The 26,763-nt window shown below is 43.7% G+C and overlaps 2 protein-coding genes across 3 annotated transcripts; both read left to right on the forward strand.

Annotated features, from left to right (window-relative positions):
- The first annotated feature begins 551 nt into the window (after nt 1-551).
- On the forward strand, nt 552-26,436 carry COLEC11 (collectin subfamily member 11). Of its 2 annotated transcripts, none has more exons than XM_060788057.2 (7): nt 552-913; nt 14,503-14,652; nt 18,048-18,119; nt 23,570-23,641; nt 24,133-24,186; nt 25,621-25,716; nt 25,872-26,436. In XM_060788057.2, exons 2-7 carry the CDS (start codon nt 14,523-14,525, stop codon nt 26,279-26,281), a joined length of 834 nt encoding a protein of 277 aa, XP_060644040.2. In that variant the 5' UTR covers nt 552-913; nt 14,503-14,522; the 3' UTR covers nt 26,282-26,436. The 2 variants fall into 2 exon arrangements, with proteins under 2 accessions (XP_060644040.2, XP_060644048.2); XM_060788065.2 differs by having other exon boundaries at nt 555-913; nt 25,890-26,436.
- Nucleotides 4,232-6,953, forward strand: LOC137095836 (uncharacterized). Its single transcript, XM_067463039.1, has one exon. It carries the CDS (start codon nt 4,232-4,234, stop codon nt 6,848-6,850), a length of 2,619 nt encoding a protein of 872 aa, XP_067319140.1. The 3' UTR covers nt 6,851-6,953.
- Nucleotides 26,437-26,763: the final 327 nt, after the last annotated feature.

Genomic DNA, 26,763 nt, shown 5'->3' on the forward strand with positions numbered 1-26,763 from the left:
TACAGTATTTAAAAAAAATGGAGTCTGAATAGTTCAAGATCCAATCACATGGTCTGCAGTCCCTTCCACAACCTCAAACAACATAGAGTTAAGGGGAAACTGCATACCAATACACACACATATACAATATAGTAAGCAATTTGAATTATATACATAACAAATAGCTAGTATAGGAGATTTGTAGAAGGTTGCTTGTAAAAGGTTTGCACTCTGCTAATTCAGCAAATGGCACAGGAATAGGTAAAATCTTATCTTTTCCATTAGGCTCAAGCAGACACATACTTCTGCAGCCCCTCTTAGCTTATATGTTCTCCCTCATTGATCACATTTACTCCTTGACCTCATATGCCCCATTTCTCATCTGTGAAACAATTGGAGGGTGTGGAATCAATACAGCTTAGAATTTACCACTTGGAGTATGTTGGAGAAGAATGTCTCCCTGTTGCATTAAAATTTGATGTGCCCAAATATCCAAGTGAATGTTGAAGCTGGGAAAGCTGTACCTTTGCTCTACTAGGATCCTGTTTACATTACTGCAGGAGGCCAGGCCTAAAACAGTTAACGGCCGGAGTCTCTTCATGGGAAGGAGAGTTGCGAACAGAGAGGCATTCTGCATTCCCAAAAAAGTGCATTGCCAAAAGAAGCAGCTTACATCATGGGCTGTTTGAGAGTTCCCACACATTTGGTTCCTAATTACTGTCCGGCTGGACAGCTGAACCGTTTCAAACAGGAAGCTGTTTACAGATAACGCTCCTGTAACTGTTGGGTCTGATTTGCTAAAGGCTAAAGACAATTCCGCTTCAAATTAAAAACTATCGGGGCTTTTGTAAATAGTCGCAATGAGGTTCATTTGTGTGGCATCCCTCCAGGCAGAGGCTGTGCGGCAGTGCTTGTTTTTTCAACCATCATAAAGGTAAGTGAAGGCTCAAAGGTTTTGGAAGAGCAGAGAGAGGATGGGTTGGGGATGTCTGTGTGGATCATGGGCAGCTACCTTTACCTGTTACTATCAACTCCAGAGGGATTTTTTTTTTTACAATGGAATTTGGGTGGAGGTATTTATAGTTAAAAATAGGAGTGAAAGTCACAGTTTGGAAATGTTGTTTTCTTTTTTTAAAAAAAAAATTGTGTCAGAAGCGACTTGAGAAACTGCAAGTTGCTTCTGGTGTGAGAGATTTGGCCGTCTGCAAGGACGTTGCCCAGGGGATACCCGGATGTTTTTGATGTTTTACCATTCTTGTGGAAGGCTTCTCTTAAGTCCCCGCATGGGGAGTTGCAGCTGATAGAGGGAGCTCAACCTGTTCTCCCCAGATTCGAACCACAGACATATCAGTCAGCGGTCTTGCCAGCACAAGGGTTTAACTCGTTGTGCCACCATGGCTCCAGAAATGTTACCATGTTGTGACCACACATTGCAGACTATCCAGCTAATGCAAAACTGTGTCCATGGGAGTTGTGGTACCCAAAAGTAATATTTCCAGGCTCCCACAGTATTGTCTGAAGCTGTTGTTGTGAGCTAGATAATCTAAATCCACCAGATACTAAAGGATGGGTTGTGTTTTTAAAACTGAAAATATATTAAGCATTTAAAATTGATTTTAGCAGTTCTCCTTCTTCATATGACTATGTTTTCTAGCTTTGGTTTTAAAATATCAAAACCACTGCAGTGGTTTTACAAAATAATAGTTCCCTGACTCCTGTGGAGAATGTGGTGAGCGGATGGGTGGTCATGCTTTGGAAACTGGGAAGATGTTTTGAATCCCATTAACAGCAGAAACAACAAGTAAAAATGGTCCTCTCTTCTTTCAATGCTCCTGAAATTAAGACAAGACAGCCTATGGATTGTAGTGAGGAGAGTTTCTGAGCTTCATTCAGTTCTGAAGTGGAGCTAAGCAACTAAGTTTAAAGTCAAGTTGTTTTTATATTCCTTGATGTGGTCTATTTTGATGTAATTTATTTGTATGCTTTTCCTTTTTTGGCATTGAATGTTTGCCATGTGTGTTGGAAACCGCCGAGTCCCTCTGGGGAGATAGAGTGATCTACAAATAAATTATTATTATTATTATTATTATTATTATTATTATTATTATTATTATTATAGATGTTGTTGTTGTTAAGACTATTTATAATGACCAATTACAACAAGATAGGTTCTATAGGTTTGTTCTTAAGTTGAATTTGTATGTCAGTCGGAACCAGGTACATTTTAAGTGTAATTCCACCCAATATATATATATATATTAGTTTTGGATATCATAGGGTTAGGTTTAACATCCCTGTGACATTTCTTTTGCTGTGTGTGCCCTGTTCAGAAAATTCCACCTTACTTTCTGTCAATGTGACAATTAGATTTTGAAAAATTTAGCTTGTGAAAACAAGGATTGGTGATGAAGCTTCAGTAAGGACCCTTTTTCCCTGTGATAATAACTCTTTCAGGAGTGAATTTCCCTTCCAAGGGGCAGATTTCTTTCACTTCCTGTAAGTAAGGACTTAGAAGACTCAACTGCCACATCCTATAAGCACGAGGCAGATAACATACTCTTCGACTATATTGGTTTGTCAATGATAGACCCAAGTAATCTTCTGCTCTCCCATTTTTTCAGCTTTTCTTTCTTTTCCTTTTCCTTCTTAATTAATTTTTTTAAACTGAGTTCAACGTTGACAAATGGTCCTCACTCAAGTCAACAGGGGAGAGACGACGGGGGAATCAAGCCCTTCCCTATTGACTCAGGCAAAAGCAAACTGCTGCAGCCTCTCCTAACTTGCATGTTGTTTCTCAGGGCCCTTCCAGACTGGCCCTATATCCCAGGATCTGATCCCAGGTTTACTGTTTGTCCCAGATGATCTGGCAGTGCAGACTCGTATAATCCAGTTTAAGGCAGGAAACCTGGGATCAGATCCTGGGATATAGGGCCTGTCTGGAAGGGCCCCAAGTAATATCTTTGGCCATCTTGACTACACCTTGTTATTGCTCAGCCACATGTATCTCAGTTTTCATCTGTGACATCTTGGCAGGTATCAAGGGAAAGTTGTCTCTTGTCATTTAAGCGTCTTACATCCAATGTCATAATCATCTTTATATTCAATAACTTGCTGGATTAATATTGCTGAAGAACATCTAAGTAATCCTAGAAAGGTAATGACACAATTTGGGTAGAAATCATTTAGGCATGGATAAAAGATAAGGGCCCCTTGTTGGCGCAGCAGGTTAAACAACTGAGCTGCTGAACTTGCTGACCGAAAGGTAGGCAGTTCGAATCTGGGGAGCAGGGTAAGTTGTTGCTGTTAGGCCCAACTTCTGCCAACCTAGCAGTTTGAAAACATCCAAATGTGAGTACATCAATAGCTACTGCTTCTGCGGGAAGGCAATGGCACTTCATGCAGTCATGCTGGCCACATGACCTAGGAGGCGTCTATGGACAGCGCCAGCTCTTCAGTTTAGAAATGGAGATGAGCACCGACCCCCCAGAGTCGGACACAACTAGACTTAATGTCACAGGACCTTTACCTTTTTAAAAGATTTAAGTATTTTAATATGTGATTTTCCAGCTTAAAATCAAGGTTCAGCCTTGGTTGTTTCAGTGCCAGAATGTAGACCTCAATGTATTCAAAGTTTCATCAGGATCAACTGTCACACTGACAGGGAAGTCCCTAGAAATAAAGGAGGAGGAAATTGGGCCTTCAAGATAAAAACTCAGTGTTTTGAATCTTGGTACACTGACTCCTTCGTCAAGATCTCTGTTTACGTGTATTCATGTGAATGGGCTGAGCCTGGTCCTCTCTTTTCTCTGTATTTCCTGTCTTTTCTGTTATAATCTCCCCATTTGTCTTTCTGCCCCAGTTTTGGCTGCATGTGTGAATCTTATTTTCCTGTCGTAGTCACTGTGAATCATACATGTGGTATTCGCGCTTGCGCAATACAGCTATCGGAACCTTCTAGAAGAGATGTTTCAAACCCGGCTAGGCCCGCCCACCCTCCCCTCGAGTATAAATGGCCCGTGGGCGGGCCTAGCCAGCAGTTCTCTTTTCCGCGCTATCTAGCAAGGACAGCTCGAGAACCTCTCTTTGGTAATTGACTTTGGCTTTTTCCCCGGCTTTGGACTAATCTCGATTGTTTTCTTGGCTCTGACTGGACTGGCACTTGACTAAGGCATTGGATTTTCCCTGGACTTTGTTGTTAGTACTAATTTGACCCGGACTGTCGACTATTCTAGACTCTGTCCGAAACGCCCTCATGGCGACCTCTTCTTTTAAGAGATGTGCGAGGTGCCCTAACACCTACCCTGATATGGATGGACACTCGCTATGCCTCACTTGTTTGGGAGAGGGTCACCTCACCCAATCGTGTGCAGTCTGCTTGGCCTTCACCCCGCAGACAAGGAAGAACCGGGAAGTCCGTCTTAAGGCTGCTTTATATGAGAGGGCCCTCTTACCTCCGCCAGCTTCAGCTCAGAGGGCTTCGCCCGCGGCGGCCGCGGCCCCCTTTTTGGCCCAAGCCACGGCCTTGTCCCAAAAGAAATCCAAAAATCCCAAGGACAACGGTTCAAAAAATGGCCGCCAGAAGATTGCGGGCAAAAAAGCGGCAGCTAAAAGGGCGGGAATCGCCCCCTCTTCCACCGCCGCCGCTCCCCCCTCCCTCCCGAGAGTGATTCAGGAGGAGCTGGTGCGCCCTCCGGCGGCGCCTGCAGAGTCTGCAGTGGAAACTCCAGCCCGACCATTGGGGCAAAGGGGGTCGAATGTTACTTCCCCAGTGACTCCGGCAATGCCGACGCTTTCCCCCTCCGATCGGGCGCGATCAGTGGATGCCTCGGGTGCGCAGACGGGCGAGACCCTTGTGAGACAGCCCTCTCCGCAAGAGGAGTCAGCAATGGATGCGACCTTTCAAGAGCCTATTGCTTCGGGAAGCCAGGCATTCGGAGGCGTTTTCAATGCGCCTCTACTTACCTGTGTCGACCCTTCTGGAGGGCTTCCCTCTCCGCTTCCGAGACCGGCCAGTGTGGGCCAATCTTCAGGCGCGGTACAGGGGCTCCTGACACTGGAGGGAGAAGCGCTGCTGCCCGCCCCCTCTCCTCCGCGCATGCCCGCGCAAGCTCCTCCCCCTCTGGAGGACTCGAGGCCTTCACGCGGATCGAGCAGGCGACCGAGGCGGTCAAGATCCCCGTCGCGGGGAAGCCGGGCTCCTCGGAGCCGACGGTACCGCCCCTCAGCTGGAAGGAGATCCCGGTCCCGACGCTCCTCCCGTCGCTCTTCCTCCTCGTCTTCGTCGTCCTCCTCCTCCTCTTCTTCTGGCTGTTCCAGGCGTCGGCGGCGCTCGCGGGCATGCCGCTCCCGTTCGGGAAGGCGCCATAGGCCTAGCCCCAGCCAACCTCAGGGCTACTGGCAGATGGGACCATCGGGCCAGCTTGTGTTTATCCCGTCTGTTCTACCGCTTCCGATGCAGCCGGCCCCTCCGCCTCCTTCGGCCTGGCAAGCTTTGCAGCAAGGCGCTCCTCGGCCTGCTGGTGCGGCGCCAACCCAGCCCACCTCATCTGCGACTTTGGGGCCGATAGCACCCCCAATGATGGACGCTGCCCGGCAAACAGGTACGGGCCCTGCTGCTGAACGGGCCTCACCTAATGTGACTGGTGGGGACTTTACTGGCGTCGACCGTAGTTTGTGCAGACCTGTGAGGGGACTGTCTCATGTGCCTGTTCTGGGCAATGCCTTGGTCGATCGTTCTATATGCTTGCCTACGGAGTTACCACCCATAGTGGACCAACCTTTGCTCTACCCTGAAGGGTCGGATCAGGTCCATCCGGGGGCTACACCTGTAAGGGTTTCTGAGGCCCCGGCCCAGGAAGAGGGGGAGGTGGGGGACAGTGAATGCGATTCTGAGCCATTGGATCCTCAGGGAGCTGATGACTCTGCTGTTCTGCCCCCTGATTTCCATAAATTTGCCGCTCTCATAGAGAGGATGGCTAGAGCCCTGGACATCCCTGCCCCTAAACCACCGGAGCATGTGGAGGACCCCATGTTCCCTTCAGAGGAGCAAAATGCGTCCCCTTCGTCGGCCCTCCCCATGCTACCGTACCTCTTGAAATTAGCTAAGGTTGTGGACTTGCCCCCGTCGTCGGTGCCGGCAGTCCCCAAGCGATTGGATGCCATGTATAAGATTGACATGACCACTGCAAAGTGGGTGGTGGCCCCCCCGAAGGCAAACACCGTCGTTGCCGAAGTCATTAAAACTAAACGACCTAAGAACATGGTTACTACCCCCCCAGATAGAGAGGGGAGAAAACTGGAGGCATTAGGGAAGAAAGCCCATTTATCCGCTGGCCTGTTTACATGTATGTCGCATTATGCGACTTACTTAAGTGGATACCAAACTTTTCTTTGGAATCGAATGCTGCCCCACATAGAAGCCCTTCCACAGGAAGGCCAACGCCTCCCCAAAGCCCTACAGGTGGAGGCCCTGGCGCTGTCCAAAATACAAAAGGACTTCGCCAAACACATGGCGGAAACAGCGGGAAACTTGTTCGCCATAGCCACTTCCATAAGGCGCCATGCCTGGCTCCGCGCAGCAAACCTCTCGGAAGAGGGAAAGGCCTTGGCGGAAGATCTACCCTTCCACGAGGAAGGGTTGTTCAACCCCAACACCGATGACCGATTAAAACAAAAGCAAGATGTTAGGCAGTCAGCCTCAAAATTCGGTTATTCGTGGCAACCGTACCCCCAACCCAAGGCCAGGTGGCAGTCTCCTTCCTCGTACCGCAGACCTTTTGGGAGCTCATTCTCTGGCCCCTTCAGAAACAGGGCAGGGGGGGGGTTCCAGATTCCAGGGAGGGCGTCGCAACCCCTATTTTCAAAAGCCTAAGACTAATCCTTTCCAGGGCAAGGCCAAAGCCCCAGGAGCCTCCAGGAAGCGTCTTTGATGCTGACCTGCCAGTGCGAGGTGTCCTCCAGCAGTGCCCACCCGCCCTTTCCACAGTTAGCACCCAAGTTATGAACCCATACCCCCAGTGTGCCCCCGGCCCTCAGTTAGACCCGCAAAGAGAAACAAACCCCCTTTTTCTGGATAGACTGGCGCCCTTTGCGGAAGAATGGGCCAATATAACTTCTGACGCCTGGGTCTTAGAGATTGTTTCAAGGGGCTACTCCATAGAGTTTGATGACTTCCCTAGGGTGGGCCAAGTGAGAGAAACCTCAGTTTCCCCTCAGTTATTAGTTGAAGTTGAAACACTGTTAAGCAAGGGGGCTATATCGCTGGTACACCCTGATACAAGTTTGTACTGTTTTTTCTCACGATACTTTTTGATCGACAAACGTGGCGGTGGGCTGCGTCCCATCTTGGACCTCAGATTGCTTAATAAACATGTGAGATCGAAGAAGTTTCGAATGGTGACCCTTTCTTTAATCACCCCGTTACTATCTAAGGGCGTGTGGTTCGCAACAGTGGACCTGCGGGACGCATATTTTCACATAGCAATTGCCCCGCACCACCGCAGGTTTCTTGCTTTCAGGGTCTCAAGTCAAACTTATTGTTTTAATGTGTTACCGTTTGGCCTCGCTTCTGCCCCACGGGTCTTCACCAAATGCATGGCGGTGGTTGCTGCTCACCTCAGAACCAGGGGCGTCATTGTTTACCCCTATATTGACGACTGGCTGTTGGTAGCCGAATCCCGTTTTCAGCTTCACGCAAATATCTCTACGGTTTTGTCTCTCCTCCAGCGTTTAGGCCTCGTCGTCAACAAGGAAAAATCGGTCCTGGTGCCGTCTCAACAAGTTCAGTTCATCGGGGCGATCCTGGACTCCGTCTCCGAGAGAGCCTTCCTCCCCGGGGACCGTTTCTCCAACCTCCGCGACTTGGTGCTACACACCATGAGAGCCCCTCAGGTGCCGGCCAGACACCTCCAAGTGCTCCTGGGACATATGGCCTCTACTACATCGGTCATCCGCCACTCCAGGTTACATATGCGCCCCCTCCAATCTTGGTTTCTGTCCAGGTTCCACCCACTGCTGGACAGCCCCTCCACACAGCTCTGCCTACCGCAATGGGTCCGCTCCTCGCTCCGGTGCTGGACGGATGCCTCTTGGGCTTGTGCAGGAATGTCCTTTCACGCCCCACGAGCCACAAGGACAGTCACCACAGACGCCTCTCTCACAGGGTGGGGGGCTCACTCCGAAGGACTGGTAGCTCACGGCACATGGACGGCCCACGAAAGCGCTCTACACATAAACATACTAGAGCTCATGGCCGTAGAAAGGGCACTACAATCTTTCGAAAGAGTAGTCACCGGCCAGGTAATACATGTCCTCACAGACAACACGACAACCATGTATTACCTCAACAAACAAGGGGGAACACGCTCCCAAGCCCTCCTAGCCCTTACCATCAGGATCTGGAACTGGTGCATAGACAGGGACATCCATTTGATAGCAACACATGTACCGGGAGAGTTGAACATGCTAGCGGATTCCCTCAGTCGGAACCCCCTAACCCATCACGAATGGTCCCTAGACAAGCAGGAGGCCCACAAACTCTTTCGAGCTTGGGGGGCTCCGGAAATAGACCTATTTGCAACACGATCCAACGCGAAGTGCCCCAAGTTCTGCGCGAGGACTCATGCGTCTCCGCAGGAGGGCTGCTTAGGGGATGCGTTTCTCCATACGTGGTCGAACCACAAGATGTATGCCTTCCCTCCGTTCCCACTCCTGCTGAGGGTTGTTGCCAAGATCCTTGCGGACAGAGCCCATTGCATCCTGATAACCCCCTGGTGGCCCAGGCAGCCCTGGTTTGCCCCACTGCAACAACTAGCCCAGGGGAGGTTCACTCGACTGCCACCCAAAGCGGACCTCCTAACCTCTCAAGGGGGAAAGGTATTATATCCGGAGGTCAGCAGGCTAAGACTCACCGCCTGGAGAATCTTGCCACCGGAGTAGCGCCTGTGGAAGACTTACCTGAACCTATACTTACCATCATGGCGGCGGCACATAGATCCTCCACCAAACGTTCATACCTCTATAAGTGGTCGCGATTTAGCTCCTTTGCTAGGTCTAGAGGAGCAGATCCTACTGTGTCACCGACACCTTTAATTTTAGACTTTCTGATGTCCCTCCTGGATGGGGGCCTCTCATATTCCTCAATTAAATGTTACCTGGCGGCGATCTCCTGGTTTCGTAGAAAATCTGGCCTTCCTTCCTGCTTCGCAGACCCATTTGTTAAGACCTTCCTAAGGGGAGTATTGAACACTAGACCTCCTGCAGCCCCAGTGGTTCCGGGCTGGAGTCTAGAGCTGGTACTGAACGCTTTGATGAGGCCCCCTTTCGAACCCATGGCTTCCATCAGCCTCTCTTACCTCTCATGGAAAACAGCATTTTTGATAGCTATCACGTCGGCCCGGAGATCCAGTGAATTGTGTGCTTTGCGGGCCGACTCCCCTTATCTCAGATTTCATAGAGACAAAGCGGTCTTGCGTACGGATGTGGCCTTTTTGCCAAAAGTAGCCACTAGGTTCCACATGTCACAGGAACTGATCCTGCCAGCCTTTTTTCAGGACCCGACTACTCCCCTGGAGAGGGGCTTACACCTGTTAGACGTCCGTAGAGCCCTGGCATTTTACGTGGACAGGACGGCTTCGCTAAGGAGAACCCCTAGACTGTTTGTTAAATACCGCCCAGATATGCTGGGTTTGCCTGTCTCCTCACAGAGACTTTCCTCTTGGATTGTATCCATGATTGACCTTTGTTATAAACTAGCTGGCAAGAGCTTACCACTACCAGTTAGGGGACATTCTACTAGGGCAGTGTCCACCTCAACTGCCCATTGGAGGGGCATTCCCCTCAATGAAATTTGCAGGGCAGCCATTTGGACATCTCCTCTGTCCTTTGTCGGACATTATAAGTTGGATGTTGTCTCTGCACGGGAAGCTCAATTGGGGCGAGCGGTTCTCTTCTCTGCGGTGGCATGAACCCCACCAGCCTTCTACTACTGCTCGCTATTCTACCACATGTATGATTCACAGTGACTACGACAGGAAATTATAAGTTGCTTACCTGTAACTGTAGTTTCCTGAGTAGTCCCTGTGAATTCATACATACCCGCCCATCCTCCCCTCGAGTTCATGCCATCCTTCTTGCTGCTTCTGCGGCGGAAGAGAGAACTGCTGGCTAGGCCCGCCCACGGGCCATTTATACTCGAGGGGAGGGTGGGCGGGCCTAGCCGGGTTTGAAACATCTCTTCTAGAAGGTTCCGATAGCTGTATTGCGCAAGCGCGAATACCACATGTATGAATTCACAGGGACTACTCAGGAAACTACAGTTACAGGTAAGCAACTTATAATTCTCCAGACATCCTAAATCCTATTTAGTTTCACAGTTACGCTCAGACTGGATCTACACTGCCATATAATCTAGTTTGCACTGAACTGCATTATATGGGTCTACATTGCAGTTCCAAACTACATTATATGGCAGTGTAGATCCAGTCTGAGTTTGCATTCTACTGTGTTGCAAAAGGCCATGAGAAGGGTTTTATATTGTTCTCTCTCTTGTATTGTCAATTATAAAGACTGATTATCTATAAAAGACAATCTTCACATGCACAGGCATCAAGAACAATAAGTGATGGAGAATCTGTATGTACTAATTTACAAATTTGGGGCATTTACTTATTTTTTTATTTACCATATTTATATCTAGCCTTTCTCACCCCGGAGGGGACTCAAGGCGGCTGTACAACAGGTAGCAATTTGATGCCGGACACACATATATCAAATAAACAACTACAATTAAAAACAAACAATTAAAACCAGAATTATTAAAATCAACAATTAAAATCATGGCAACCATAACACAATCCAGGGCTGTTCCTTTTGTCAATTACATTGTTTCATAGTCATTCATTGCACTGTTCCAATTGTCAAAAGCTTGGTCCTAAAGCCACGTCTTAAGTTGGAAATCCTTGGAAATCCTCTCACATTCCTCTGAAATGGAAACATTTTAAGATTGTTCATGTATTCACATCTTAGATTATCTGCAGTTATATTTCCATTGTTTGACCTATTAATATCTTCTCTCTAATCTTTCGGATACTTGTGGTAAGCTGTTCAAAGCTGCTTATATATTAGGGATCTGAAGACTGTTTTTTTCTTTAAATGGAGAGGCAAAATAATCACTCTATTTGGTTTCCTGTGATCCTCAATGCCTATACAGATTTACTTTAGTTCACAAAATAGATGCATACCTGGGCTTACTTCTTGAATGTAGAGTTTGGGACCAGAGTAGAAATCACATGAAAAGAATACATCCTCAGAGGTTGTGAGGTCCGTTGGAAACTAGGCAAGTGAGGTGGCAATTGCAACATTCATACCTGCCTCAAGCATTCAAGAGTTCTTTCTCCCACCCTGAATATTGCACAGAAATATAAACCCCACTTGCCTAGTTTCCAACAGACCTCACAACCTCTGAGGATGTCTGCCAACAGATGTGGACAAAACATCAGGAGAGAATGCTTCTGGAACATGGCTATGCAGCCTGGAAAACTCACAGAAACCAAAATTAAAACTTGATGTATTGTCTTAGTACAATAAGATTTTCATTACTACTTAACTAACATTTTAACTTTTGCTTAAAGAAACAAACAATAAAACCTAGTCTTCAAATCCTACAATTTGCCTATCTCTGCCACTTCAAAAGTCTTTAAAGTAATTCTTTTTGTGTTGGAAGATAAGTATTCTTTCAGTCTTCCAATCTACTGATTTTTGATATTGGAATAAATGATGTCCCTGGCAAGGTGATGTACTGGGGCAAAGTGGGGTGAAAGTCTTATGTTGCAGTGAACCATGATTTAAAGACACTTTTGTCAATAAAGTTGGCCCATATTTTCATTGGGTCAAGAAACATAAAGCATCAACACAAAGTCCTCCTGGCTACAATCTAACTCTAAACTTCAACACTTTAGAGGTCTCATGGTAGTCAGAAAAGGTCCTATAACTCAGTAATTGCATGTATAATTTTTAATTTGTAATAATAATAATAATAATAATAATAATAATAATAATAATAATATCTCGCCACCACCTCCCAGAAGGGACATGGGGCAGCTTAAATGTGGGACAAATGTCCATAAAAACATAAAAGCAAAGCAACCCATAAACTAAAACATATTAAAATAGGAGAATCATAAAATACAACAACCAAAGTAAAAACATATTAAACATGGTAAAATAAATCAGACCATTAGTTTTTAAAATCTAGGTACATGGACATTTATGAATTATAATCCAGTTTTAAAACCTTGCGTCTAACAGCAAACAGACGCAAAGCCTTCACAGTAGTGGCACCACCGCTATGGAACACTCTGCCACCAGAAGTCCGTGCCTTGCGGGATTTATCGGCTTTCCGCAGGGCTTGTAAGACATATTTGTTTCGACAGGCTTTTGATCTTTGATATGTTGTTTAATTTGGGTTAGATTTTAGTTTGTTCTTGTAAGCCGCTCCGAGCCCTAGGGGAGTGGTGGCATATAATTTTGAAATATAAATAAATAAATAAATTTTCTTCCCCTGTGAGCAATCAAACAATTCTTAGTGGAGGATAGTTGTAGATGCCATCAGAGGCATCATCTACGCTGTCATATAATGCCATTTGAAACTGCATTACTGTATATGGACAGTGTACTATGCCATTGAACAGCATTATATGAGTCTGTGCTGATGAACTGCATTTTATGAGTCTACGTTGACCATACAATGCAGTTTCAAACTGCATTATATGGTTGTATAGATGGGTCCAAAGTTTAAATTTCTGTTGCTGTATCTCTCTTTGTGTGTGTATTGGCAAGCCTTTTCATGTTCCCATAGCTGATGGGTTATTATACAGGGTTAGTCAAAATGAATAGGCCAATAAGAAAATTAATTGTACCCGAATGTATGTTTACTGTAACCAAACCACAGCTACGTAGCGACAGATAAACTATCAAAGTTTTTTTTGAGCAACACACATGTACGTTAATGCCGCTAGGCGTCGCTAGGAGTCGCTGTTTTCAAAATGGTGGAATCAGGCAAAGAGAAGGCGTTTTGTGTGATGACATTTGCTAAAACAATGTCAGTAATTACGGTCCAGCGAGAATTTCGAGCCAAGTATGGCAAGGAACCACCTCATCGACATTCCATTGCGAGGTGGGTAAAGCAATTTGAGGAGACGGGCTGCTTATGCAAGGGTAAAACCACAGGACGACCGCGTGTTTCCGAAGACACAGTGGAATCCATTCGTGCATCCTTTCAACGAAGTCCCCAGAAGTCGACAAATCGTGTTTCCATGGAATTGAACGTTCCGCAAAAAACTGTGTGGCGCGTGTTACGGTGAGACAAAACTTTGATAATTTCTCTGTCGATACGTAGCTGTAGTTTGGTTACAATAAACATACATTCGTCTAAAATTAATTTTCTTATTGGCCTATTCATTTTGACTAACCCTGTATTATTCTTTTTTTAAATGGGTAACTTGACTTGTATTCTTTGAAAATAGGAGAAGCAGTTTAAAAAAAACCAGTTGGCAGGCTATATTTCAGAAGAAGGATCTGGCAAAACCACCCCTGCGGATTCTTTGCCTAAGAAAACCATGCAGTTGCCATAAGTCAGCAGGCAACTTGGAGACACACACACACACATTTTGTATTTTCAGAATCTCATTTGCCTGTATTTGTACTTGGGATCTCATTTTAAATTGTTTTATTTCCCCTCATTTGAACCCTCCCAGGGTTTGTGAAAATGCAAGCCTGGCTTCCCAAGGGGAGCTGTCAATTGAACTCTCCCACAATATGCATTTCTTGGGTTTAGAGATAGCTTGCCAACTTTTTCCCTCCAATCAGTGTGTTGATGGTTTGCTGTAGTGAAACCCTCTTGCTCTCTTTGTCTTTCTTCCCTCAAAGCCATTACATTTCTCTAACCTTCCCTTTCCAAAAGTTTCAATTTCACTGTTACTGAAAATTTGGGCTTCTCCTGAGTTGAGGACAAAAGTAGAATACTTGCAATACTTGCAATTGTTTCAATTGTTGCAGTTTTGCAAGAAACTGCAAGTTGCTTCCGGTGTGAGAGAATTGGCTGGCTGCAAGGACATTGCCCAGGGGATGACTTGATGTTTTGATGTTTTACCATCCTTGTGGGAGGCTTCTCTCATGTCCCTGCATGGGGAGCTAGAGCTGACAGAGGGGGCTCATCCACGCTCTCTCTGGATTCAAACCTCCGACCTGTTGGTCTTCTGTCCTGCCGGCACAAGGGTTTAACCCATTGTGCCACCAGTGGCTCTGGATTTTTACCTGATGAAATTTGAGAATCTTTTGGAACAGTTTTTCTGGCAAAATTTTCTAAATTTCCATGTATAGCTAGTGCACGTCTTTAAAAAAAATCTCTACAGATGGGACAAGGTGATTGACTCTTACTTTCGTAAAAGACTGTTTGTATACTTATTTTGCAATGGCAGGAACTTGTTGGAATCCCAATTAACTGTTTATCATTCTTTTCTTTAGGAGTCAGGAATAAACTCATTATGAGGAGTGATCTGGTTTTCTTGGTCTCTGTCATTGGCCTTACCTTCCTGTCTCTGTTAAGAACTGGATATGCTCAACATATTGCGGAAGAATCCTGTTCGGTGCAGATTCTGGTTCCAGGCCTCAAAGGTAAAGGAATCTCCCTATTCCCATGACCAGTCAATCCTTCCTTCTCTATGTTTGTCCTCTTGTTTACAGTGATCCCCCAATTCATACTGTGTTGCAATTAGACTGGAGTCCAGTGGCATCTTTAAAGACTAGGGGTGATTTTGAAATTAATGCAGTTTGACATCTTTTTAACCTCCCATGGCTCCATAGTTTTACAAGATCTTTAGTTTTCTGTGCCAAAGAGTGCTGGTCCCTCACCACACAAAAACTGCATTGAACCATGGCAGTAAATGTGGTGCCAAACTGCATTAATTCTACAATGTGCCATTATATGTACATGGTGGGTTATAATTCATAAAACCCCTTGCTACAATACATTGATTTGTTTCTAAATTGATGCATAAGATCCTGTTTTTGCTTGCTTTGCTGGCTCTTTAACCATTGCAAAACATTTCATATCTCCAAATTATCTATTATTGTGTATTATAATTGCAAGTATGGTTACTGTATTTCTTTATTTGTTGTTTTAGCTATGCATTTTAGGAAATGTGATATACAGAAATGGTCTATGATTATAGACAAGTGAGTCCGGTAAGAGAATTGGGAAGTTTCTTGGCTCATGACAATGAAACAGCAAACCCTTAAGAATAATATTCAGGAGCACTGCTGGTTTGGGATGTTCCGAAAAGATCACTGCTCTGGAATCCTGGGATTTGTAGTTTGTTGAGGCACAAAGGCTAAGGCATATGTGAAGCTACAACTGTCATGATTCCATAACATGAGCCATGGTAGTTAAAATAGTATCAGTCTCCATTAATTCTACAGTGTAGACCAGTGGTTCCCAACCTGTGGTCTGTAGACCATCAGTGGTCTGCAAGAACTAAACTATAGTCAATGCCCTCACCGTTACTACACCGTTGCAACGAGAGCAACTGGTCTTTTATAGAACTTGAGGCAACAGGGATGTTGAGAGGGGAGAGGCTGTCTACCCATGAAAGGTGCAACAACAAGCCTCCTGACTGCTGCTTCTCCTCTTCCTCCTTCCCCCTGAGCGGAGCTGTTCCACGTGGCGCCTGGAAGCCGGGGCACATTGGTGTCTGTTCCTGGGGTTATTTGGGATGCTGATTCAAAAAGTTGCATTAGATAGATCACATCAGCTCTAGATTATTAAATATAGTTTTCTATGGGCAAGCAGATGGCAAATACTGGATGGCATATTATTTATTATTTAGTTTTACAGTATTTATATTCCACTTTTCTCACCCCTAGGGGGACTCAAAGCAGTTTACACATAAATAATGGCAATATTCAATGCCTTACATTGGGCACCAATATGGTGCCAATACTATAACTACAATGATAAAACCACAATTAGACATAAATCATATTTAAAATAATACATTAACAAGCATTAAAACAATCATTAAAACAATAAAACAGTCTCGTCAGTCAAATCACCCTTCCAGTGACTGTCCCTTTAAAATGCTGCATTCATCTACTGACAGAAGGCCTGGTTCCAAAACCATGATTTTAGGGGTTTTTTTCTAAAGGCCTGGAGGGAGGGAGCCTATCTTACCTCATTTGGGAGTGTGTTCTGTATCAGAAACTAGAGCTGATGTGGTCTAGCCAATGCAGTTTTCTGAATCAGCACCCCAAATAACAAAACCAAATCTACTTGACCAAAAACCGATTCATAATCTTTTTGGTATTAATGTTGGAGAGTGGCCCCTGGTCAAAGGGGTCCCTGGTCAAATGGGCCCTGGTCAAAAAAAGTTTGGGAATCATTGGTGTAGATACACCCCAACATGTATCTGTAGAAAGATATCACAAAGCAAGAACAAGACTTTCTGCGAAACATTGTTTTATATTTATATTCCCTGAATGTGTCATTCTCCCCAGGGTTAGTTCTGGCCAGTCATCAACATATTGCCCTCTAGCCCCATCCTTCATGTTAAAATAGTTTGTGGAAACTCACATGCCAGAATATCCCACCTCTGACCTTGAGATCAGTGTATTTAAAAGAAGGAAAAATGAAAAATACAACTGGAGTTAATTAACATATTTGATATCAGATAACGTCATTTGAGTGGTTGTGTTGGTACAGAAAGTCATTGCCCTGCATTGCTCTCACATCTATTGCAAAATATTTGTGCTTTGGTATTCCTGCAAATGCAGATTACGTTGTTGTTACTGAATGCCTTTAATTTTTATCTTTTATAATAGTTTTTGTATTGATATTCTTGTTAGCTGTCCCCTTGATAATCTTGTCAGCATCTATTGTAAGAAAATTCCATAACCTTTTGAGTCTATCCCATGTAATATCTTATAGAAAGGTTCATGTCCATAAAAACAGTAAAGTCTATCATTGACATAGTGTGTGCTTATTCCTGGACATATCCAATCTCTCTTCTCTCTCCCCGTGTTATTTTTGATTTAATGGTAACCCTAGGGCAAAGCTATTACAGGGTTTTCTTGCCAAGATTTTTTCAGAGTAGGTTTGTCTTTGCCTTCCTTTGAGGTGGTTGCATGCTATCCCGGTAGCTAGCAGGATGGCATGAAAACATCCCCCCCCCACCCCCCCCCGGAAAACCTGTTCGTTGAGTGGTGGGGACTTAAATGTGCACCAAAGCTGGGTTTATTAATCCACTTCAGCATGCATTTAAGTGTAGTGTGGAAGCGCCTGAAACATCTCTGATGCTTTTTCAAGTGGCTGCATAGTTATTATGATGTGGAAGTCCTACAGGTGAAGAGTCAAAGCCCTTTCTTCAGCTTTTCCTTTTTGTTCCCTCTTTTACCATTGTTCTTTTCTTGCTGCCCAGTGGAAAACTATAAGATACTTGGAGCATAAATCTTGTGTGTTGGGGTGTCTGTGGGCCATTTCATGTAGCCCTATATCCCAAAATATCAAGTCAGGAAATCCCACATTATCTGAGTGTGAGAACCCAGTTCAAAGCAGACATTGTGGGATTATCTGCCTTGATGTTTTGGGATATAGGGCTGCGTGAAAGGGCCCCTAGTTTCAATGATATTTCTGAAAAGTCTGCCTTTTCTCATAAAAGATGGATATCTTTTGAAAACTGAGGCTAGATCTACCCTGCCATATAATCCAGATTATATATATTATCTGCTTTGAACTGGGGACCCTGGGAAGGTTTGGGGCCATCCTCAGGTCCCTTATAAAAGCAGATAACCTGGATTTTACATGGCAGTGTAGAAGGGCCCTGAGATTGCCGAGCAAATTTCCTCCACCAAGGCTCAATGGAGAGATTCCCATATACAGATATTCTCTGGTGGACTTCATTAAAGGACAGGATAGAGTAATAATGACACAGGATTAATTGCAAATCAATATGTGTGTTTGAATAAGGAATAAAACATATTTTGTTTATTACATTTTGCATTTTGCCACATCCTAGGGGAAGCTGGAGAAAAGGGGGAAAAGGGTGCCCCAGGCCGCCCAGGACGAGTTGGCCCTCCCGGAGAAAAAGGTATAACTCCTAAAGATGTTAGATTTCCTGTTATATTATATTACCTTATATATCATCCTGATGTGAAGACCAAACCTGTATCTACACTGCCATATAATCCAGATTATCTGATTTGAACTGGATAGTATGTGTCTATGTTGCCATAAAATCCAGTTGAAAGCAGATATTCTGGATTTTATATGGCAGCGTAGATGGGCCCTAGTCACTTATTGCAAGCTTTCTTAGGGTTTGTTTATACTAGTCCTAAAACCCGAAGTGGACCAGAAGTCACTCCTGGTTGTTTAAATAACGTCCAGAGACTGAGGTTGGATCTACACTGCCATATAATCCAGATTAAAAGCAGATAATCCAAATTATCTGTTTGGAACTGGATTCTATTAGTCTTCAATGCCATATAATCCAGTTCAAAACAAATAATCTGGATTTTATATGGCAATGTAGAGGGGGCCTAACAGTGCTTAATGCAGGGTAAATTGGGCAAAATCATTTTTCACCCAATTTTAATCAGTCAGAAATGTTCCAGAGTTTCACCAATACTTTGAAGCAGCCCTACACTTCAGGCAGAGTGTAAATAGCATGACCTGCTCCAAAGCAAACTGGGTTGCCATCCACATAAACCAGTGCCGCCATCCCCTTTTCCTCTTGCTTGGGTTGATAGCTTTAATGACAGAAAGGCAGACCTTGTTTCTTCTGTTTTTACATTTTTGAGCTTCAGGCAGACAGCTTTAGCCATTATCTATGGTTATCCATTTAACACGGTTCATATCATCCAAAATACGGCCAAACTATTTGGCCCCTGAGATTAAAAAAGCTGCAAAGTACTTTGCCTTTGTAGTAAAAATATATTGAAAATAAATAAATGTGCTGACAGCCTATGGCCCTTTTGTTATACTTTTGATAAAACTGAAGCAAAACAGTAGATTACCTCCACATGTGCAGTTGCTAGGTTGGGGCTATCCCTTGCAATTCAGAGCCATATCTTGAGATTGAATATTCCCTTTGTGAGGTCACAGTCACAAAGCCCTGGTGTTGTAAGATGAGTGTAATAAAGGGCAGCTTTTGATAAAAGGGCAGCTTCTGATAATGGTGTTCAGCCTGATACCTTAAGCATCAGCCACAGCTGGACAAAGTATGATATTCAGGTAAAAAAGGATAACACATCTAGCAAATGAGAAGAAAAGATAGATACACCATAGAAATGACAAGAGGAGTGTCCAAACTTTGAAAATTGTGCTAGTGAATGCGTTTTAAATGGTCTACAATGGTCATTATGCAAAAAACAAAACAAAAGCAAACACCAACAACTCCACATTATTCTGACATATAACATTGTTTTTCACTTTGAAATGTCCTCATGATCTAGAAAAATAACTAAACCATCTCGGAGATTAAGATCATTTGAGGAGGCCCTGCTTTTGGTCCTGCCTTCTTCGCAGGAGTGACTGGTGGGACCGAGAGACAGGGCCTTCTCAGTGGTGGCCCCTCGGCTGTGGAACTCCCTCCCCAGCAACATTAGATCAGCCCCCTCCCTCCTGGCCTTCAGAAGGAATGTGAAAGCTTGGCTTTGGGATCAAGCCTTTGGAGAATAGTGCAGTGCAATAACAGACATTTAATATATGCAATGATTATTGGAACAGCCCTGGACTACGATTATGGGCGGGGTGTTGTTTTTAATATCAAATGTAATGTTTTTAATCTGTATTAATTTTTAATTTAATTTTAATGTTTATTGGAATTGAATGTGTTCTAAGGCATTGAATAATTGCCTACATGTAAGCCGCCTTGAATCCCCTTCGAGGTTGAGAAAGGCGGGGTAGAAATAAGGTAAACAAACAAATAAATAGCAATAACTGTATTGCTTTCTTGTTTTGGACTTGGACAACTATAGTGACAAGCTTAACTTAGCTTGATCTGTCTTAAATTTCACACAATGCCTCTGATCATTGCAGGAAACTAAAATCATTAATGGAAAGCTTTTGGCCATCCAGATCTCACTTTTGCTGTTTCGTATGCATTGTCAGAAAGAGAAAAAAAGATGGCTGCTGTAAGAGAAGATGCCGGTTGTGATCCCTATTGTGCCATTCGAGTAAAAGCCCAGAGGTTGGGTCACTTTATGCACTTTCAGATTTACATATGTTGGACTTCATCATACATACTGAGAAATTGTATCTAGTTATAGTCTCTTACATACTGTATATCTCTGGTTGTACTGGTCCATTTAGTTTTCTTGGCAAGGGGTGGTTTGCCATTGCCTTCCCCAGGGATCGAGCTTGGTCTTACCTCTCTGCCATGACTGTCCTGTCTTGGGTGGCCCTTCATGGTTTCGCTCGTGACATCATTTAGGTGCTCAAGCTCCAGTGCTATGTCAAGGCGGCTATCCTTTGCTGGGGGGAAGAATAGCAGAGGCCAAGATGAAGTACTTTGGCCACATCATGAGAAGAAAGGAAAGCTTAGAGAAAACAATTATGCTGGGGAAAATGGAAGGAAAAAGGAAGAGGGGCTGACCAAGGGCAAGATAGATGGATGGCATCCTTGAAGTGACTGGCTTGACCTTGAAGGAGCTGGGGGTGGTGACGGCCGACAGGAAGCTCTGGCGTGGGCTGGTCCATGAGGTCACAAAGAGTCAGAAGCGACTGAACGAATGAACAAAACAAGGACACATGCAGTATGTCTGATGATGGACTTCATCAAAGGTACTGGTTGTAGTCTCTTACAATTGCCCATGGGTGCATGTACAATGTAGAATTAATGCAGTTCGACACCACCTGTAACTGCCATGCACTGCTGTGCACTCATGGCATTTGCAATTTGGTGAGGCACTTGCACTTTTTGGCAGAGAAGCTAAGACCCTGTAAAACTACAACTCCTAGAATTCCATAGCATTAAGCCATGGCAGCAAAAGTGGTGTCAAACTGTATTAATTCTACAGTGTAGATGCACCCCACGTGCAGTAGGCAACACAGAGATCTATGTGTCTTGTATGCCCTTCTGTAAGTAACAGTGTGTGGCTTTGTATACAAGAGTCTTCCCTTTGGGGATGTTTTGGACTTTAGTTCCTATCAGCCCCAGTTAGTATGATCAATGGTCAGGAATGCTGGAAACATGGAAAGTACCAGGTTGGGGCAGACCAATGTGGTCTTAATGCAAACATTTTGTAATATGTCAAGCAGCCTTCTTACTCAAAGCATATTACACACTACACAGAAGGACATTGACTGAAAACTCTGTAAAATCCGGCTTCTAGTTTTGTCATAAGTTAAACTCAGGAGTGGAGAATGGGAAAGTTTCCTGGAATGTGAGACTCAATGTGTGAGAAGATCAATAATTACTTGTGTTTCTTAAGGTTATGAGATAAGTGCAAATGGCTCAGGGACTTCCTTTGCTGGCTGCCATTGCTAAATGCACTGTATAATGTTTACAAGAAAGGGCATTAAGTCACAGGGAGCAAATTAATTGTGTTTACATAAATAAAGTTTCCCTGATGGGCTTGACACATGGCTGTTTAATTTCAAATGCAGCTGCCTCAAAAAACGCATTGAAGACTACTAGTAGAGGTCCAAGGGTTTAGAGCTGCAGTGTACTTCTTTGTTTTGTTTCCAATTGCTTCTTAATTTATATTGCTTTAAAGCACTGGCCACCCACTAATCCCGTCTAATTGCAGAGATGGCTTTCTGCAACAAATACTTTCCGAATTTTCCAATTTTTCTCTTTTCTTCCTCCTATCTAGTTAAAATTATTTTTTGAAGCTGTAGAACCACAGGTATATGCCAATGAAAAAATAGCCAAATACTATGGAAAATATCTTGCAATGGGCAGGTAGTTGGTCATATTTTGGCAATGACTGAATGTGTACACCAGGTGAGCTAGGTTTGTTTAGAAAGCTTTGGAAATACACACTTGTACATTGCCATAGTGAGCAGAGGCCAGAGTTGTTTAGCTAATTTCTTAACGGATTGGTAATTTTTCCCAGAATGTGTTACTTGGGCCCAATAGGAGGTCGTCACTCAGTTTATATTTGCGGGGAAATTATTGCCATTTTTATGTTGTTTTGATGTGCCTGGTCTGAATTTTTTTGTGTACTTTACAGTATCTTCTTGATACCATCTGAAACATGACGGTGCAGATCAGGGGATTTTATGTTGCTTCTTTTCTTAAAGTTTGGTTTGGAAATAGCATTCTCCAGTTGTAAACCTCCCTTGTTTTTCATTTCTCTTTTTTTCTTACTGTGAAAAACACCAATTATATACACGATGGGAGAGACATGTAATGGCTCCCAATTGCTAGTGTGGTCAAGTTTTGACCAGGAGAGCTTCCTGAGGGCCTATCTAAATAGGCTACTTAGTGCCGGTCTACATTTACCTTTGTTCTTTTTGTCACTATGGCTGCAGGCATGGATTCCCACGGATCCAACTTAGCCCTAACCCTCTAAGGACCTTATCACATTGGCAATAGGATTTGCCACACATTGTGGCAAATCTGAGGTGGTCTGACAAATGGAGAACCTGTTGCCCCATGCCCTGCATTGCCCAGCTTCGTTGATCTCTATGTAACATAGGAAGCCTCTCATGTTGCCACCATGGTGACATATGCTAGTTCTTCTTCCCTTTTGCGATGGAGCCCTGCTGGAAGTAGATATGTGTCATGGGATGGGAGCTGGTGGGCTCCATCACAGAAGGGAAGAGGAATCAGTGTATGACAGGCAATTTAGCCTATATGATGAGGTCGTAAGTCCCTAAGCTCTAGCACTAACCCATAATCTTGACCCTCTATCCTGTACTCTGATTAGAACATATGTAGATGAGTAACCAGATGACTAACCAGGCCAGATCTAGTTGCTAATGCCAATTCAGGATACAGGAGCTAGTTCCAGGCATGCAGCATGATCTGGACACTTCAACCTGGTCTAGATAATGGAACTATGCCTGATCTGGATTCCGGAGATACATGGAGTGTCAGAGCTGGGCATTGGATGTTGCAGCTGGATATTGGGGCCAAGTATGGATACTGGAGCTGGACATCTGAGCTGACATCAGACCAGGCCTGGATGTTGAAGTCAGTTGTTGGAGCTGGACTAAGACTTCAGAGCTGAGAGCCAGTATTGGGTTTGGATGTTAAATTCAGGCATGAGAGTTGTGTCTAAATGTCGAGGCCAGATGTCAGAGCCATGTCTGAACATCCAAGCCAGATGTTGGTGCCCTTTCCAGGCATCAGAACCAAGCCTGGATGACAGAGCGGGACGTTAGAGCCAGGCTTGGGTGCTGGAGTCAAACATCAGAGCCTAATTCCTCTTCATTTCCCCAAGTCTTACAGGTGCCTTTGCTGCCATTGGGAAAGGCAACAGCAACAAAGGACAAGTAAAATAAGTGCCAACTCCTTTTTTCCACACCATGAATCACAGGAGACCCAAGATTACTTTTTAATTCTTTATATTTTTTGTGTTTTTTTTCTAGGAGAATTGGGTGACAAAGGACAGAAAGGCAGCATAGGAAGACATGGAAAAATTGGTCCTATTGGTTCAAAAGGTATCTTTTTGTACAAAATAGTACATTTTAAATCTGTTGAATTTGATTTAACAAAAAGTGGTTTATTTTTTTCTTTTAAAAAAACCTATTCTGCCAAACAACAAACAAGCTTATGAGAAAGTCTCCTGTGGTTAACATGAAAGGTCAAAAAAGAGTAAATCACAGTTAAAGAAGAACCAACCGGGAAGCGATATTTTTTGTTTTATAATATAGAAAAAAACATTAAAGACCCTCAAAGATTAGATGGAAGTCAACCATTTTTTTTCTTTTTATTTGTCTCTTTCTATTTTTTTAATTATTTTTATATATTTTGGATGTTTCCTTTTCCTTCCAATTATGCATTTTCTCTCTCTTTTCTCTTTTGTCTCTTCCCACTGCTTTTCTATTTATAATGAATATGTTCTCCCACTTTCAATACTAAAAATCTTATTATTTCTTGCAAGAGCATCCATAATTTGCAAAAAAGCTTAACTTGCCTTCCCCCCACTTAGGAGCAAAAGGAGATAATGGGGACGTTGGCCCACCTGGTCCTAATGGAGATCCAGGTAAACTGCATCATCACTGTATTCTCTAAAAACTCATAAGAATACTTATGTATTAAGGGTGAAATTACAATACTTATAAGCATGCTGGGGAAGCAACTGAAAACTTTTGCAATTCCCTAAATGCCAAAACTTTGGTGGAATACACATTGAGTCTAAATGTACAACAGGTAAATGGGACTGGAGATGTAAAATATCTGGAAATCTTGAATATATAACACACAAATAAATAAAACCTTCACCTCCCATTCTTTAGCAAGTGCAGGATTTAATCATTTATTGAAAGAAAAGAAAAGAAAATGTGATATTAGCACACTTTGGGAGCCATGGTGGCACAAGGGGTTAAACCTGAATATCTGAAGGTCGGCAGTTCGAATCCGCAAGATGGGGTGAACTCCCATCTGTCAGCCGCAGCTTCCCATGCAGGGACATGAGAGAAGCCTCTCACAGGATGGTGACACATCTGGGCTTCCCCTGCAATGTCTTGTTCTCTGATTCTCTCACACTAGAAATAACTTGCAATATATTCTCAATTCACTTCTGACACAATTTTTTTAAAAGCACACTTTACAAATCACTTGGTTATTTTAGGAGCATATAATGCCATATGTATACTTTGGTTTTGCACAAAACTGTCACATCTGGCATGTTACAAGTACAGTTTTTTGCAGACAACTACAGTATTATAATTTAAATTTACAGCACTTCCCCGCTATCCACAGTGTCACTTATCCATTTCCAAAAAGTATTCCTGCCCTCCCTGTCCTTTGGGCCTCTTCTTTAGATCCTTCAGTGTGATCATATGACATCCAACTAAAGTACAATAAAAATGTAAGGTTTCCTATTATCCACAGTTTCAGGTATCCACAGCGTGTTTATGTGTCTTGGGACATATCTCCTGCAGATCAGGGATTGTGCTGTAATTGTTTTTGTCATTGTTGTTTTCTATCACAGTGGAACTCCCTGATTGTGATGTACAAGTAAAATGTGAACTGTATGGGACTCTTTGGTTTTGCTAGTTCACTGGGAGTAGGAAAACCCATCAATAAAAAAGCAGCAATGTTAGTAAATATTTTTGATACCTCTAGTTCTCCCTAGTGTCAACCAGATGCAAACACACTCATTCCAATAAATAGAACTAAGAAAGGGTATTTGAGAACAGAAATTGCAATGATGTAATACGGAACATAGTGTTACACAGACTTCTCTGACTGACATCATGTTTAGAGACAACTCTGGGAGTAAATATAGGAGTAAACATTTTGACAAGGTTTCAATCAAGCCTGTGAGTTTCGTACCTTCAGTGAAGTATTGTAGGGCTTGGAGTGATAGGACAGATGTGCCAAAACTGTATAATGTGCAGTGATTTAAAGGGCCGGCAAGAATTGCAGAGCTATTGTGCAAATGCCTGTATGAACTTACACCTCAATTTTGTAGGAATTCCATGTGAATGTGGCCAGCTACGGACAGCCATTGGTAAAATGGATAACCAAGTGACCCTTCTGACTACTGAGTTAAAATTCATTAAAAAAGGTAAGGATGTCCACGTAAGCATTCTTCCTGCTGATTTATAAACAGTTGCAGATAGAGATAAAAGAGTCTTGTTTGCTTTGTATTCGGTTGATTGTGCCTATCCCATATGGTGTGCATAGAGTTGGTTTATAGAAATGCGAGTGCTCACTTTTCAGCACTGCCCTCCCCCGCAGCTGTCGCTGGTGTGCGCGAGACGGATAATAAGACATACTTGCTGGTGAAAGAAGAGAAGAGGTACATGGACGCCCAGCTCTACTGCCAAGGACGTGGAGGTACACTGAGTATGCCCAAAGACGAAAGCACCAATAGCCTCATTGCTTCGTACATCAGCCAAGCTGGCCTCAGTCGCGTTTTCATTGGGATCAATGACCTTGAGAAGGAAGGCAGTTTTGTGTACGCAGACCGATCCCCCATGCAGACCTTCAACAAATGGAGCAATGGTGAACCCAACAATGCTTATGATGAGGAGGACTGCGTGGAAATTACAGCCTCTGGGGGCTGGAATGATGTTGCCTGCCACATCACAATGAATTTTGTTTGTGAATTTGATAAAGAACATGTGTAGTAGCATCAATACTTTCAGTCTCCCTACTCTGAACTCACCATAAATATGTTTTGTAGTCCAAATATGACCCTGGATTTCTTTCTGTGAAATTTAGTACCATGTTCCAGTGATGCTAGCTTTCCAGCAATCTTCCTTAAGGTGGTCTGGACAAATATCCCAGTATATCCTTGATTTTGATTGCACTCCAAAGATCATCAAACACCAAGAGGAGCAGTATTTATCATTGTGTATGTAGTGTTATTTATGTGCACACCCATCATACAAAAATACTGCCTGTATCATGTGTATGTGTGAAGGAGAGAAAAGGGTCAATTACATTGCCATATAATGCAGATTGGAACTTCATTTCATGGTCAGTGTAGATGACTGGTTCCCAACCTTTGGTCTTCCTGTTATTTTGGACTTCAACTCCCCAAAATCCTAGCCATTTTACCAGCTGTTATAAATTGTGGGAGTTGAATTACAAAACAGGATGGAGCCAA

The sequence above is a fragment of the Anolis sagrei genome, chromosome 1, assembly GCF_037176765.1.
Source record: "Anolis sagrei isolate rAnoSag1 chromosome 1, rAnoSag1.mat, whole genome shotgun sequence".
Taxonomy (NCBI): Eukaryota; Metazoa; Chordata; class Lepidosauria; order Squamata; family Dactyloidae; genus Anolis; species Anolis sagrei.

What these genes read in the sequence shown, in the direction of transcription:
- LOC137095836 (XM_067463039.1), top strand. Translation starts at nt 4,232, where the DNA reads ATGGCGACCTCTTCTTTTAAGAGATGTGCGAGGTGCCCTAACACCTAC.
- COLEC11 (XM_060788057.2), top strand. Translation starts at nt 14,523, where the DNA reads ATGAGGAGTGATCTGGTTTTCTTGGTCTCTGTCATTGGCCTTACCTTC. An exon ending in TCTGGTTCCAGGCCTCAAAG is followed by an intron (nt 14,653 to 18,047) that starts GTAAAGGAATCT and finishes GCCACATCCTAG; the next exon opens with GGGAAGCTGGAGAAAAGGGG. An exon ending in TGGTCCTAATGGAGATCCAG is followed by an intron (nt 24,187 to 25,620) that starts GTAAACTGCATC and finishes TCAATTTTGTAG; the next exon opens with GAATTCCATGTGAATGTGGC.